Source organism: Corvus kubaryi, unplaced genomic scaffold (genome assembly GCF_017639235.1).
Source record: "Corvus kubaryi isolate FWS band 111438036 unplaced genomic scaffold, C.kubaryi_AGA036_p1.0 split1-73, whole genome shotgun sequence".
Classification (NCBI taxonomy): domain Eukaryota; kingdom Metazoa; phylum Chordata; class Aves; order Passeriformes; family Corvidae; genus Corvus; species Corvus kubaryi.
In genome coordinates, this window is record NW_024582081.1 from 131,384 (window position 1) to 146,645 (window position 15,262).

Here is a 15,262-nt window from a genome sequence, read left to right on the forward strand (position 1 = left end):
CATGAGTCACTGAAAGAGTGTTTTGAAATAGCGACAGTGGAAAAACCCTTTTTCAAACCAACTGTATAAATTAAATATTATTGTGTAGGAACACTTTGTGAGGAAGGAGGTACATTGACATTGTTGCTGGGCCAATGTCAAAACTGCAAATCATTGTGTCCCAACTGACTTTCCTCCTGGAGTCAAAATCCCAAACCAAGTCTTATATAATTTATATATTTATTCCCTTTACCCCTGGATTAGGATTTGTGGATTTTCCCTTGTGAAAATCCTCCATGAATATTAAAGTGTCTAGCAGAGATGACATTGCTCCTCACTTCCTTCCATTGCCATCTGTGTGTGGGTGTCTTTTGGGGGGCAGTATGGCAAAAATTAGAAGCATTTCTGAAGGAAAATATTGTATTTCTTAGAGATATTAATGTGGAAATATGAAAAAATACATACTTGCTTGAAGCATGGTCGAATTTCACAAAGCTTTTTGTTGAACTTGGTTTTGGTTTTTGGTTTTACATGCTATTTTCAGACTGCTGATGTAAAAAAAAAAGAAAGCAAAAACGTTTACTGTGGCAGAGATAAACTCAGGCAGCTTTTACTGTGCTATGGAGATTATCAAAGTGTAATGTGCAAACACTTACTGATACGTGTATGAGAGAAAGAACATATGCTTATCAATCTACCTGTTTTCTATGTATAAAGTTGTCAGCAAGACAGAGTAAAACATCCACTAGATACAAAAAGAAGGCCAGATGAACTATTTATGATTTTCCCTTAAGAATACATTTTCAGTTTTCCTGAAATGATCTTGGATGAATTTTTCAGAGTGAGAGTTCAAGATAGTTAGACAACAGTGATGCTACTATTGCCCTTTTATATGTTATTTCAGGGATAGGAGTCACACATCCATTCCCTCCTTAGCTTTTCTTGAGGGTGGCTGCTCTTACATTCGTACCCTGCAGTGTTCTCCACTAGCATACACTTGCCAATACTGTTCTACTTCCCATTAACCAGACTGCACGCAGTAGGGAGGGGACACCAGGTGCTCAGCTTCCCGCAGGGGTGTCCTACAGGGTGGTAAATCATTTATTTTCTCTTCTTATCTCCCAAGCTATTTAACACAAAAGCCTTACACTTACAGCTCCAGCAAAAGGAATTAAAAGGGGCTGACACTTTATTGTGCCATAAATTGAGTCTCTCCTGATGGGAGAGAATTTGCTGAAAGTCCTTGCAAGGAGTTTAAAAGATAAAGCAAGACGTCTTCTGTAGTTTCAATGCTTCTAGACAGTTGTTTATTAAGTCTTATCAGAGGAACTGAGCCACGAGCGTGACCCAGGTACAGCATGGAAGGAGGAAAAGTAGGAGTGAGAGCAAGAAAGATTTTAACCAATGGTTGCTAAAAAAGTACATTATTTTCACTTTCTTACCAATTATTCAGTAACACGACTAGGAACTGCAGAATTTTCTATCCAATAAATCCAAACTACTTTTACTGCAAAATATGGAGTAATAGAAGAAGGAGAAAAAGGTCTAGAGAACAACAACAATCCTCCATTTTGATATTTTTTACTCTTATATATTTACTATAAAGAGACGCCTAAAACCTCTAAATTTTTCACCCTATGACAATCTTACATAGTAGTCTATCACCTAATTCATACCACTGTATTTTCTAGTTGTTGTCTGACTGTTGGTAATTTTTTCCAAGGTTTAAAGCTATACCAGTGTTGTCCAGGGGGGTAAAAACCCTTAAAAACAGTCAGAGAAATATTCTCGGCACTCTGGGTTCCTACAAGGGGCCACAACCAGAATGCCCCAACCAGAATGCCTAAAGATTGAGGTGGAGACACTCAGGTTCAAATGCCTTGAAACTGCCTGTGTCTGAGCAGAAATTTGGACTAAGCTGCCTCATTATTTAGAGAATGTAATTAGCAGACAGTAGAAACTGTTCTCTTCCATGTGGAGTTTCTCATTATTTTAAAAAGAAATTACATAATGACAGAGAGAGATAGAAAAATATTTTCTTTAAGTTAGTGACTAGGCACTCACCTACAATTTGGGGCATTGATATTGCAGAACAGCCTCATTGCCGGTTGATTTACACAGTACACGCTGGTGCTGTGAAGAGCATGGACACCATTGTGCTTGCTGTTTGGAGGCTTCCTGCTCTCCACTTGGCATTGGATCCAGAATTGTTTTGGAGGATGTGATTTATCTTGAGTTCCCAAAGGTAATGATAGATGGAAGACATGATGAGTAGCTGAATTCTTGGCTGTTTCTCTCTTAATAGTACCCAAATGTGTCTGCAGGTGTTTGAAAGGTAAGGAAAGGAGTTGACTGAGAGAAGAAGGATGGCACATCATGATGAGAAAAGTTGGAAGTCACTTAGCTTCTTATCTTCTTTTGCCATTATTTAAGATTTCTGATGAACAGGAAATCAAGTAGGTCTCACTAGTAAGTCTCCTGGCCTCCTTGTTTATCTCAGTCTTTAGAAGTTTTCCTTGAAGAAAGCATACAGTTGTTAAAAACTAAGTGTGATTTTTTTTTTCTGGTTTTGGTTGGTTGTTTGGTTTTTGTTTTGTTTTTCTTTTTTATTTGGAGGTGAGGATTTATCATAAATGAAATTTCTTCAGGGTTTTTTTATGGTGTTCAAAATTCTGCTTATATTTTATGGGCTTTTCCCCCCACAAATATTTTTTACATAGAGGAATCTTTTAAGATTTTACATGTCATGTGCACACTGATACTCTATTCTTGTTCATCAAGATCACAAGGTTTTACATCATTTTGAAGGAAAGGATAAAAATTCCTTTGCAGTAGACAGGCTGTACAGGGCTTTCATGCTACTTAGTTTTTCTAAACAGCAACACTCTTGTCTTGCAAATGTTTAGTGTGGAGCAATGTTCTTCAGCAAGATGCTAAACTCTAGTGCTTAGGATAAGAGCCTTGGGATTACAGGAGTTTCATCTGTGGTTACTGGCATATTGCCAATTATGCATGGCTAGTGTCATTTGTGGCTGTGGAAGAGATCTAAGTAGAGGATGTCTTTTGGGAAACTTTAGAGATAAATGTTGCTGGAATGAAGCAGCAATTCCTTTTGCTGGAGGAGATAGGGACCTGTGTGGATTGACACTTTTAGAATAAAGAGTGGCACAGATACACAGCCATATTTAATTATCCTTTTAGTGTTTATGAACTGGATTTCTGCTCTGAGGCTTGGTTATGACACAGAGTGTGACTGAAGCGTTTACATTACTGGAATTTGTTGGTCAGCACCACTGATTTATTTCATATAGGTATGGAAGTGGAAGAGATTTTCGCATTCTTTATTAGCTCTTTCACAATATGAATGTAGATGAATTTTCCTGTCTGAAGCAGAAAGTCATAACAGTATCAAGAAACACGTTGTTCTTCACAAGGTTAGGCTAGCCAGAATTATGGATCCGTTCTGCCCTTCTAGGCTTGAGTATTTCTGAATTACAGCTGAGAATGAAAGAGTCCAACTCAAAAGCAGTAGGATGATTCCTTTGAGGGTTTTATTTCTTCAAATTCCTGTATCTACCTTCACTTTGGAAAAAAGTATATTTCAGCTTATATTGTTTCAAAACTAGAAAACTGTAATTTTGTGCTTGAATAGTTTCATTAAAATATCTCATATTCTCTGTACAGTCAGTATTATTCAGATGACATTTTAAAATTTGCATCTGGGTACAAGCTTCCTTGAAGTTTAACAGAACTCAAACAAATGCATGGTCCACCCCCAATTATAAGAAGTCAAAAGAGTAAGTTTCTGCATTTGTTTTCATCAGTAATTCTTAAAAGCAAGTAGCAGAAATACGTGTGGAAGTTGAGATGTAAATAATTTCTTTAATCAAATTGCACTCGATGTTTTTTATTTTAAAAAGTCAACCAACTTAAATAGTAAAGGTCAGGAAATTAAATATGTAAGTGCAATCAGCAGGGTATTAAAATTATCACAGTGTCAGCTCTGTTGCCACTCATGATAAAAAATTGTACCAACTTAAACCTATAAATCTATTTTACATTAATCCAAAAGAATACAGAAAAGAAAGAAAAAACCTATTAGCTAAAAACACAGGGTGGAAATAATTTATGGGGATTATGTTCCTTCAAGCACTTTTGCAACCCCAGCCTCAGAGAGGGGTCCCTGCATCCTTCTTTTACCTTTCTGTGGACACAGCAATCAAGTGATGCAAAGCCTCTCTTTGCTCAGCTGTAATAGACATAGGGAAAAATTAATCTGAAAAATCCAGTATGGGTACTGGATAATAATGTATTTTTCCATAATTTAACCCATATATAGTATAGCCATTGTTTTTCTTCCCTCTGCCCTTCTGCCTGTAACTATATGGTAATTGATTTCTTTCAGATATATGCATGAAGAATTCATACACAAACTGTGCTTCTCAGATAAAGAAAAGAAACTGTAAAATATCCATGCTGATATATCTGTGGCAACAAATGCTATGGTTTGTGACTGTGAAAACTTCAAGGAGAATGCAGATCATTTTTGTCCCTCTCACCAGTGAAAGCCCTTCCTTGTAGAGTCCTACTCTCCGTTAGACAGCAATTTTTGTTTGAAAACAGCTAGTGCTGAAAACCTGAGAGACCGCTGGCTTTTACAATCTCCCTGTTTATCTAATCCACTTTCTGTGTTTCCAATATCTGAATTAGTGGTGAGAAATGAAATTGCACCTTATATCTTTTTTCAGTCATGGCCAAGGATTTTGAAGAGTATATCAGTGACTAACTTTAATTTCCATGAAGTGATGGTGTTGGAGACAAAAGTTAAAATGATCCAATACCCTCCTTTCTCAATATAAAAAATAAAGAGAAACAGTGGAAATACAGTACTATTTCCTTAGTAATTTAGTAATAGTCTTGTCTTAAATTTAGACACTGATACTTTCTAGAGTCATGTTTATTAAGTTTTCTGTACTGTGAGCTGCCCTGCAAAAAATTCTCTAGGTTCTCAAGGCTAGGTGGTGATGAAGCTCTGAAGCTGAGCCAGCTGACCAAGAGGTTCCCTCGAGGCAGCACCTGAATGATCTGCTCCTGCCTTTCGGCATCAAACAGGCCCATCTGCCCAGATGTCAAAGTGCTGGGCAAACATAAGCGTGAGGGTTACATTGCCCTTGAAAGTTCAGATGGCAAAAATCTTGACTGTCAACAGCAAAACCCTCTCTCTTGGTATCCTCAGTGCAGGGGGGCTTCCTGCGTCACCTTCCCTCTTCATCATCTGCAAATACTCTGAGGTCTAAAAGTAAAAAGAAGAATAGGTATTAGTTACTAAACTGAGATATTAACAGCAAAAGACTATTTTCTTTGCAAGGTTGAACCTGTCTCTTTATGAAGTAAGAACTCATTAAGTTTCTCAGTGTTCTCTTTGTTTGTGATTCTGATTAATAAAATATGCTTTCTTGCAACTGTCTCTCCTTCTGCTAAATATATTTTTGAATTTTGAAAAAGATAGAGCATTTTGAATTTTGCTTCTCTTTTGCAGTACTAATATCATATCTTTTTTCTGACAGATCAAGGCTTACATGGCTCATTGCATCTAGGCATAGCAAAAATTTGATTTATAATTCCTGTGAAATTTTCTATAGATCAGAACCAGCACCTTTTGGAAATGTACTCTGTAAGGACTTGTTTAAAATAGGTGATTTTCTCTGAAAGGTAACCTTCGCATTGCCTTGGCATTATGACTTTGACTTGGAAATTAGTATTGCAGAGTTCAGACAGCATGCTTTCATCAAAAAGTATTTTCTTAAGATCTGTGACAGCTTCAGCAACTGCTGTTTTTGGACCATTTAATTTAAAATTAACCACTTGTGGAATTTTCAGCAAGTACATTTTACAAAGAACATGACTGAGTCTTTTTTGTTTGTATATGAACATAGACATATTTTTGCCTATTTCTTTAAAGAAGATTAAAGTTTATAATTTTTGGGCTTGAGTAAGATCTTGTGAATTTTTTTGCTTTTATCTGGATAGGTGCTGGTGTTTAAGGAATCTCACAGTTGGCTTTCAGGCTCTATATCTAAAAAACCCCATTTTTTCAAATGTTTTCTGCTCATGTTAGTTTTAAGATATTATTAAAAATTATTACTTTGCCTTGTCCAGTTTCATTTGCTTTAGAAATTGGCATGGCAATTGAAGGTTTTTCTGGGATTTCAAAATTCAGTCAGCAGTTTGACTGAAGTCTTCCAGACCTTGCAGATCTAATAGCCAATTTGCCTTTTTTGCTGCTTGGTGGAAGTGAGGCAGGGAGACCTGGAGAACTCGAGAATCTGCTTTGACAATGTTATAACTGGGTCATTGTTATCACACATTAAATGGTATGCAAAAACTGAGTATATGATGCAGCAAACATTTTCTATTTTGGATTGCTAAAATTTTCCTTTTCAGGTGAGTCCAGTACCAAGGTAGTGGTTTCCACAAAATTTATATCATCTGACTAGTTTGTCTTTTTGCTGGATTTCTGGTGATAAGACAGAATAAGGTTTGAAGGTTAAAGATTTTTCATCCTATAAGTATTAGTTCTTGTTTACAAATAATGATGTTTATAGTCTTGGATCATAATTCCTATAGATGTGAAGTGTCGCGTATTAAAACTGACATGAATTTACTGGTCAGTTTTTTTCGAAGCTACACTGACAGGAAGTATTGTTTTCCTGTTTTCACCTGTTTTGTTGCCTTGGTTTTTTTCCTGAGATAAGAAATTAGAGTAATGATTTTGCTTTTAGAAACACATTTGCATAAGTAATAAACCTTAGAAAAGGGCACAGGAACGATTAAGGGAAACAATATTGTTGATTAGATGTTGAAACCAGTAGCTAAAAAAACACCCAGCAAGCTCTACAAGTTAATACCTTTATTATACTTTTAGGACTACAGTTGGCCCCAAGATCTCCCAAAGAAATATGAACTGATACATTTCTCACTTGTGATATGACAGATTACTTGCAAGTTGATTTTACTTGAATAGCTTTCACACTAGAAGGAGAGTATTTGATGTTGGTATTTATTCATCTGTCATTAAAGTCATGCATCTGAAATCATCAGTGTGTTCAAATGCAATAGCTGGCTTAAACTCCTGTCCAGGCTTTCCAGTGCCAGGGCAATGGCTTCAGGATAAAGTGTGAATAGAGCATCAATGAACTTTCATAATCAGATGGTGCCATTTTCAAGAAAGCCCATTTCCCACTCTTATTAATAATAAGCCAAAAGACAGTGGAGCATATGGAGGTGAAATCTGTGATGTGCAGACCATGTATATGCAAATGTGAGGCCAGGAGCTGAGGACTGAGGAATACAGGACTGAGGAATGTCACTGTAAGAAAGTTTTCAAAAGATGCAAAAAGGAAAGAAGTTTTTGAAGGCGAGATGAAAAGAAGATTTCTTCCCATAGGGTACCTTAGAGATTTGAAAGAAGACAAAGTAAAAAATCAGTATTCAAAAATGTCATGTTGTTTTTCTAATTTTTATCTTTGATCTTTGAAGATTTAGGGAAATATTTAGGACTGACTAACTTCTCTAGTCAGCTGACAGAAAAATATAGCTATGCTTGGAACTGCGTCATTGAGGCTTATGAAGTTTCATCTTAAACTAAAATTCTGTCAGCGTCAGCCTTGTAAATTTCATATGTATAAAAAAAGGACTAAAGTTGTATTTATAAAAATAGAATATTTTTGGGGTAGGAATATCTCTCTCTAACATTTTGTATACCTCCAACAGCATGCGAAGGTAAATTGCCTCATTTGAGGTATAAAGCCATATAAATGCTGTGAGAAACAGTGCCACTGCAGTTTAATATCTTTCAAAATTTAGACATTTAACATAGTAATGAAAATGTCTCCTCTGGACATGGTTGTTAAATCTCTAGAGATTTTCACTGCTATGTAATCAATTTAGTAATGCATACACACAGGGAAAGCTATGATATAATCAATGGGGCTTTGTAAAATATATGATAGAGCTATTCACTAAGTGTAATAAAATGAAAGTTGTAAGGAGAAGTAAATTTCCGTCTCTGAAATGCCTTTTTAAAATATTGTTTTCAGTGCCTTAAGATAAGCAAAGGAAATTAAGCAGTATGTAAAGTACAGGCAGAAATATGAATCTAGGGAGCAACAAGGGAAATATGCTCCATATTCTAGTGTTATATATTATTGTACATTCAAGAGATTTTATTGATTTGGTTTATATCTGTGTGAGTTGTATAAATTTTTATTATTGTTTTAAATCTAAGGTTTATCAAAGATTTTTTTTTATAATGCTTGATGGGAAATAGATGAGCAACTTAAATATTGGCTCTATAAGGAAATATGTGATGTTTCCCTCTATTACATTGCTTGTCTGAACTGGAGGTATCATGGACCACGAAGAACATGCATGTAACATCCCCTAGTGTTTCACTCATTTTCCCTCTAAGCCAGTTTGGTTATTTCAAGTTGCTTAAATCATGATTGTGGTTTGGGTTTTTTGTCCGCAGCAATGCTTCATAATTTATTTTGCAAATCATGTTAACAGTGAGTGAAGTTCAACTGTAGCTTTCTGCCTGAAAAACAAGTCTGACTTCAGCTTGTGGCATGAACTGCAAAGTGTGATAGAAGTGCAGTTGATAGAAGTGCATGCCCAAGAGGAGCAGAGGGGTTAGGAATTAGGAGGTGAGGTTGGAAGGATACTCAGTGTAAAAGGCAGGAAGAAACCTGGTGTCAAAGGTGTTAAGAGGTGGGCAATAGCACATGACCTTAAAACAAGGCAGGAAATTAAATAGAAAGAAAAGGATATGCAGTAAATGAAGGGATGGAGAGCAAGGGTGACTGGAGTGGTAAGGAAAGCACTTTACCACTGAGGGAAAAATGAATTTTGTTGAGAGCTTAGCCATGAGGTGGAATTTGATCCATTGGTAGTCCATATGTAGGTAACTGAATATGCTTTTACTGGTAAACTAATTTTTAAGGGGGGGAAACATAGGTTAATAAAATGTTTTTCTATGTAAATTTCGAAGTAGTGTTATTTTTAAAATGCAGACTACTACTGCGCATTTAATGCACTTCTATTACGTTTTATAAGTCTTGCCTGAAGAAAAAAGTGCTGTGTTTCACTGCTAAAACAAAGCTAAAAAAAGAAACTAAACTAAAATAGAATGGCCAGTGGGTTTTTTTTCTAGACAAACTGAGCAAAAAATGTAGATCTCTTCCATGGAAGAACAATATGAATTGCCTCAGGGATCTGAAGAATAGGGAGAGAAAATTTACTAATCTATAAATGCCTTTTCTTTTGCTCCTAGGTTCAGATATTGTTCAATGGTTAACGAAGAATTTATCGATAGAAGACCCAGGTAATTTCTTTTGTTTTCATGTCTTCAAATTCTAGTTTGTTTTTTTTTAAATTATTGGACCTGACTTTGTTTTCTGCTGCAGCGGGAGTGACAAGACAGCATTTGACCAGTATAATTTCAATAGCAAAACAGACATCAAATCTTAGAAACCTTTGCTAAGAATCTGAGGATTTTGACTATCCCTTTGATTGCTGCAGGTAACAGGAAACAATTTGATGGACAACAATGATAATGGTAGTTCTTTGGTAGAAAATGTGTTTGAGTCCATGAGGAATTTATTCAGTGTTATGCTAAATAGTTTGTTAAATACATGCTGTTTTCTTACAGAATCTTTCAATATATAAAAAATAAATAGAACTACTAAAATACATTCTTGTACTGTTACTAAAAGCTAATCTTAAATTTGGACACTTTCATAGCATCTTAAATGGAAAGTGAAATGCAAATAAAATCAGTCACATGAGGAAGAACAGTTCATTGCTTGATCAGCTGGATTGGGACATGGAAGTAAGGGTTTGGTTCCAAACTCTGCCACTGGTTTGTTGTGTGGCTAGCAGGAAACACAGTTTGGTTTGAAATACAGATTTTAAAAGAAACATAAAGATTTAGTTAGAAGGTTAGCTGCGCTGAATTTAGTTAAAATAGAAGTGAGCTTAGGCCCAGCTAGAATTAATTAAAAGTTAATAGTTAGTAAAGAAGAGCTGGACCTGAAATGAGTTTTCAAGATGCGAGTAACTGATTACTAAATAACTGATTACCTGTCACTTTTATATTTGTTTAGCTGTGCTTAGAATGAGAGACAGAAACATTGATAAGTAGATCTAGGGAACGTAAACAATTATCAATTTCCTCCCCATCTGAGAACCTATTCATAAGTCCCACAAAGAGGAACTGGAAGGTCACCAAAAGTAATTTGTCAAAACCCAGGGAGGCAGAAAGGTCAGATCGAGGAAGACCACTTTTACCTCATCTTCGAGACCACCGACCCAATTCAGGGAGCATACCATGCATGCTTAATGACATTTAAGCTAAATTCCATACGAAGTGGAGAATGGGAGGTATCAATGTTATACATATGCATTTGTATTTTGGATATTCATAACTTTTGTAGATAAATAGACTTTGTATTGGCTTGTAACTTTGCACTGCTTATCAGGGAGCTACCCATGCAGCTGCCCGGCGCTGGAATAAACATACACTTTCTAACTCTAAACCATTAGAGAGTCTTTGTCCATCTCAGTTGGGTGTCGATATTAGATCCATACCCATATTTTGGTAATTCAGGTTATTGCATTTAGCTATTATTTATTTCCTTGATTGACTGGAATCTAGTTACCTGATCAGAAATTTTCTGTAAAGGAATGATTTCTAGTAGAAAATGCTGAATTGTAGAAATAAAATATTCTGTGGAAGTTCCCATTTTCTTTTGTTTAGAGGAAAGATAATCTTCCCTCTTTAAAAATGATCAAAAATGCTTTTTTCCTTTGCTTTGTTTCAGGCTTTTTTTTTTAGGTTTTTGGGAGTTATTTTTGTCTTTATTTTTAAATGTGTCTTTCTGTAAAATTACAAATACAAATCAAAGTATGATCACGGCAAAAAGCAAAATCACTGTATCTAAAACTGCGACTTGAGCAACAAGGAACTATCAATATGTAATTTGATATTTGGAAGTAGTCAGTTCACAATGTATTGGCATGTTACATTAAAGAGATAACTGCATTTTTAACTAACTTTGAACAGTGCTGTATGTTTGCTTCCTGAAGGTAATGTGCAGGTTTCAAGAGACCTAAGTGTGATATTGCATTTCTCAGTTGTTGGCTACAAAACACTCACCTATTTGTATTTACTATTTTTGTATTTATTTGATGTGGAAGCTTAACCTTTATTTGTCAAACCAGAACTGCAATACTAGAATAGGCTGTCATTCAGATTACCTGCTTGTTGCAAAATTTGGAATAGGAAAAGCTTGTGCTAAACAGAAACCAAGTCTCCTTGTTCCTTATGTTCATCTCCAATTAAAATTAAACAAACACACAAACTACTAACATATGTAACCAAAACACCACAGTAATTTAGCTGAAACTGGGTTTTATCCTCTCAGATTACATGGATGGAAAAAACTGTCCACAATGGCAAAAACGTCTTATGTATATTGGTCCTAGTCCAAAGTCAGCTATCTGGAACTGGTTAAATTCAGATCTTCAGAAAACAAATAGCCCTAAATGCTTCCTTTGGGTAATGATCAGAATTGCCACGTGACAGTGAACTTGAGAGATGGTGAGCAAGAGCTTTTCACATGACAGAACTTCTGAAAATGTTCTGTTTTTTCAAAATTCATAAGTGTGTGGCTTTTCGTTTCCGTTCTGGACAAGTCAATCTAGAACCCCATGTGGAAAAGACCTAAATTTCTGCAATATGTTGTCACCGTAATTTGGATTTCCAGTGTCCTCTGACTGCTTTTAACCAGTGTGTCAGAGTTTAACCTGGTTGTCTTTTAAAACTCCCTGTAGGGTCCTGTTACAAATCACTTGTGAAGCTATGCAGTTTTGTGATGCAGAAATAAATAATGCCTCAGTTTGCACTGAAAATTATCATCTCTGTCTAAATCTGATATCAGCCACATACCTAGAAGAACAACATAAAGTAGACCTTGGATTTCATATTTTAAGATATATTCTATTCTGTCCAGAAAAATGTAAGGACTATTTGCACAACTCATCTACAAGTGCTGTGCAAATACTCATGCAAGCAAGGCAGGTAAATTGCGATTTAAGTAGACAGATTCACAGAAGGGGCCTCAGATTAGAAGGGACCTCAGAAGACCATGTGGTCCAACTTTCATGGAGAGGCAAACCTGGGGGAGATTACCTAGCACTCTGTCCTGTCTCATCTTGGATACCGCCACTGATGGGAACTCCGCCTCATCCAGTGATTATTTGTTCTCACTGTAAAAAATTTGAATAGATGAAACCTCTCTCCATGCAACTTGTACCCATTGCCCTTTATCCTCTCAGTGTGGCTCCCTGTGAAGATAATCTCTGTCCTCTAAGTACTGGAAAACTGTGATGAGGTCCCATTCCGAGCCTTGTTCTCCAGGGTGAAAACACCTAACTCCTTCAGTCAACTTGTTCTTTAATAAAACACAGAACTAGTAAGGAGAAAGTAATGCTACTGATGCTGCCATACTTTATATATAAAAAAGTAATATTTTTTAGTGTAGTTTTTTCCCTTGCTTTGCATAGGGAATACAGCTCCAATACCATTTAAGTGGAAATGAAGTAGGCAGCTCTATGGATAGTGGGAGAACCAAAGGTAGAAGAAGGCCTGACAGCAACATTTGCTTCAATGTGTTAGCAAGTGTAAAGCTCTCACCTGGAAACAGCAATTTCCAGTAAAAAATAGTAACAAGCTGGAACTTGTAAACTGCCAGTCAATAAAACCATGCAGATTTTTCATAAATGGAAAATAATTTTCAGTGGAATATTTGAAAGATTTTGGCTTGCTGCAGTAGATCTCCATCAAGAAAATAAACTGGAGATGCTAGGTGGATTCTGCTAAATTGTACCAGATTTGAAGTTATTTCAGTGGAGCAGAGCTTGTGCCCAGAATAGCTGTGTACAATGCAAGGTACAGTTGCTGTTACATTGTTTGCTTTTCAATATGTACTTAAAAAATATTTGTATTTCAGCCTACAACTCATCTGTAAAATTTTAAGGAACAGGAATCGTCCAAGTTAATTTTAATGGCGAAGTTTTATTCAGGAATAAATGTAAGCATGATCTCAACCTGAAAAGAAGCAATTAACTGAGTTTACAGAATTGTAAGGGCTTGTGGTTTGGCACTTAGACATGTGTTGTTGAATTGACCATTACAGGGTGAGTGCTGACTCTTCACTGATGTTGCCAATTACTCTTAATGTGGAAAATCTACTTTGTTTTTCTACGTTGTGTTTTCTTTTTCAAAGTGATCATTAATGATGTGAAATGCACCAGAATGACCACACCAGCAACTGAAGTTCTTTTAATCCTTAGTGGAAAAAATAGAACAAAAAGGACAGATGAGCTGATTTAAAGGTTGCAGCTCAAATTGCCAAGAGACTAATCCTGTACTTGGTTCTTGCACTGATTTCTTCGATGCCCTTTTGGCAAACACTTGATTTCTCTGTTCCGTAATATTCAACATGCTAATAGTAAATCATGCTGTTGTCTCCTGAAGGAAAAAGAACAGTATGAGTTTTCCAGTCTCTTCACAATGAAATGTGTGTTATTCACAAACGCTGATTTCATCTTCAAGTCATCCCTTGAATAATTTTCTTCTAGATGTGTCAGAAAAGTAGATAATAAGAGTAGATAATGTATTTAGACATCATCCTCATGTTCCTTTACAGTACCTTTATTCCTGAGTGTTGCTTATTTATTTTTCTCACAGCTGCAAAGCAGCTGAATTTGGCTGGAGTCACTTTATTCGGATGATTGCCCCAGCAGAGACACTGCAGCCACTCTAGAACGCTTGACCTCGACACTCACATTGCCCTGCTCCAGCTCATTTAGGCGGTCTGTTGAAGTAGTTTGGTACTGCACTTAGACATCAGGAATTACATTAAAGCCAAAAATATATATGACTAGATCTACTTTTATAATGAAAAAAGACTACCTTGGTATTTACATCCTCCTGTGATTTTTCAGTTTCAGTTCTCACCATTTATGGTCTTTTCACTTAACTGGCGCAACTAATTTGTAACTAGATGCCTATTAGCATCCATGAAAACTGTGGTCACTGATCCAGTGAAAGAAAAAGGGAGGGCTCAGTAGCACAACATCTGTTTATGCTTGTTCCAGTTTTCCCTCCTTTGCTTTGTACTCAAATCTCTCTCCAGCAGCTGCTATACTAATAATGACCTTGATAATACACAGGACTTGCTTGAAAGAGTTAAAAGAAAAATGTTAGGATTTTTATTTGAGCTTATGAAAGTTTACTTGAAAAATTGTTCAGTTCCCTGTTTTCCCTTTCCCCAATTATATGCAGAAAGGTAGCAGCAAAGAGCAGGAGCCAGACAAGATGTTCTAAACAATTGCCATTTGGGAAACAGCACTAGGGAACTGCACTAGGGAGGTACTTCCAGAGATTGCTAACAGAGAAAAGAGTCTCTTATGAGAAGAAATAAAGAAGGGAATGAAAAGGTCATGCTTATCTTTGCAGTCTCTGCATTAATCTAAACTTGGGGAAGTGCAAGAAGAGTAGAATGTTCCCCTTTATAATCTTAAAAAAAACCAGCAACCCAAAACCGAAATAAAATAATTTATATTGCCTGCACACATACCATACCCCTCATGTTGGGAAACCAGGGACACTAGACACTGTAATTTTTCATATACCTAATAGAAATTCTGGCACATTTTATTTGATAGCAAACCTCATGAGCCTTTGTCAATTCTAGTGTAACTAACTTCCCAGCTTACTTCTACTGGGTGAATTTGATCTGAGCTTGTCAGATCCTGTAACATTTCAATGGAATAATGACTTTTATCTCAGATGAACAAAAAGAAAGTAAAACAAAGTTCTGTTTGAGAATGGAAAATATCAGAATTTACAGACACTTTTTTAAAAATAGTAACATTGCGATACTCATGCAAAAAATGTGTGGGTCAGGTTTCCTGTAATTACATGCAGCATAGGTGGTACTTACCTGTGTGTGGTAATCATTGGGCTTCTAGCCACTCTTGAGGTTCCAGGAGTGCAATGCTAAATGTTCATGTGAAGAGGCTGTTTTATTTGCCCAAAGCCTTTAGAGAGATTTTGTAAATGGTGAACAGAGGTGTACTGACTGCAATTCAATTGTGACAGGATGTATCAGATTTAATGGATTTCATGTTTTTTCCACTGAAGCTTCTTCCAGATTAG

The 15,262-nt window shown here is 36.2% G+C and overlaps 1 protein-coding gene across 11 annotated transcripts in view; it reads left to right on the forward strand.

Moving 5' to 3' along the window:
• RGS7 (regulator of G protein signaling 7) overlaps window positions 1-15,262 on the forward strand; it is a 242,747-nt gene that overhangs the window by 130,423 nt on the left and 97,062 nt on the right. For all 11 annotated transcript variants that reach the window (XR_006013825.1, XM_042014398.1, XM_042014403.1 and 8 more), the window contains exon 3: window positions 9,311-9,361. Coding sequence is in view for 10 of the 11 variants with exons in the window: in XM_042014398.1 (XP_041870332.1) it covers window positions 9,311-9,361 (51 nt within the window). In the remaining variant the exon portion in view is untranslated. The remainder of the gene's footprint in view (window positions 1-9,310; window positions 9,362-15,262) is intronic.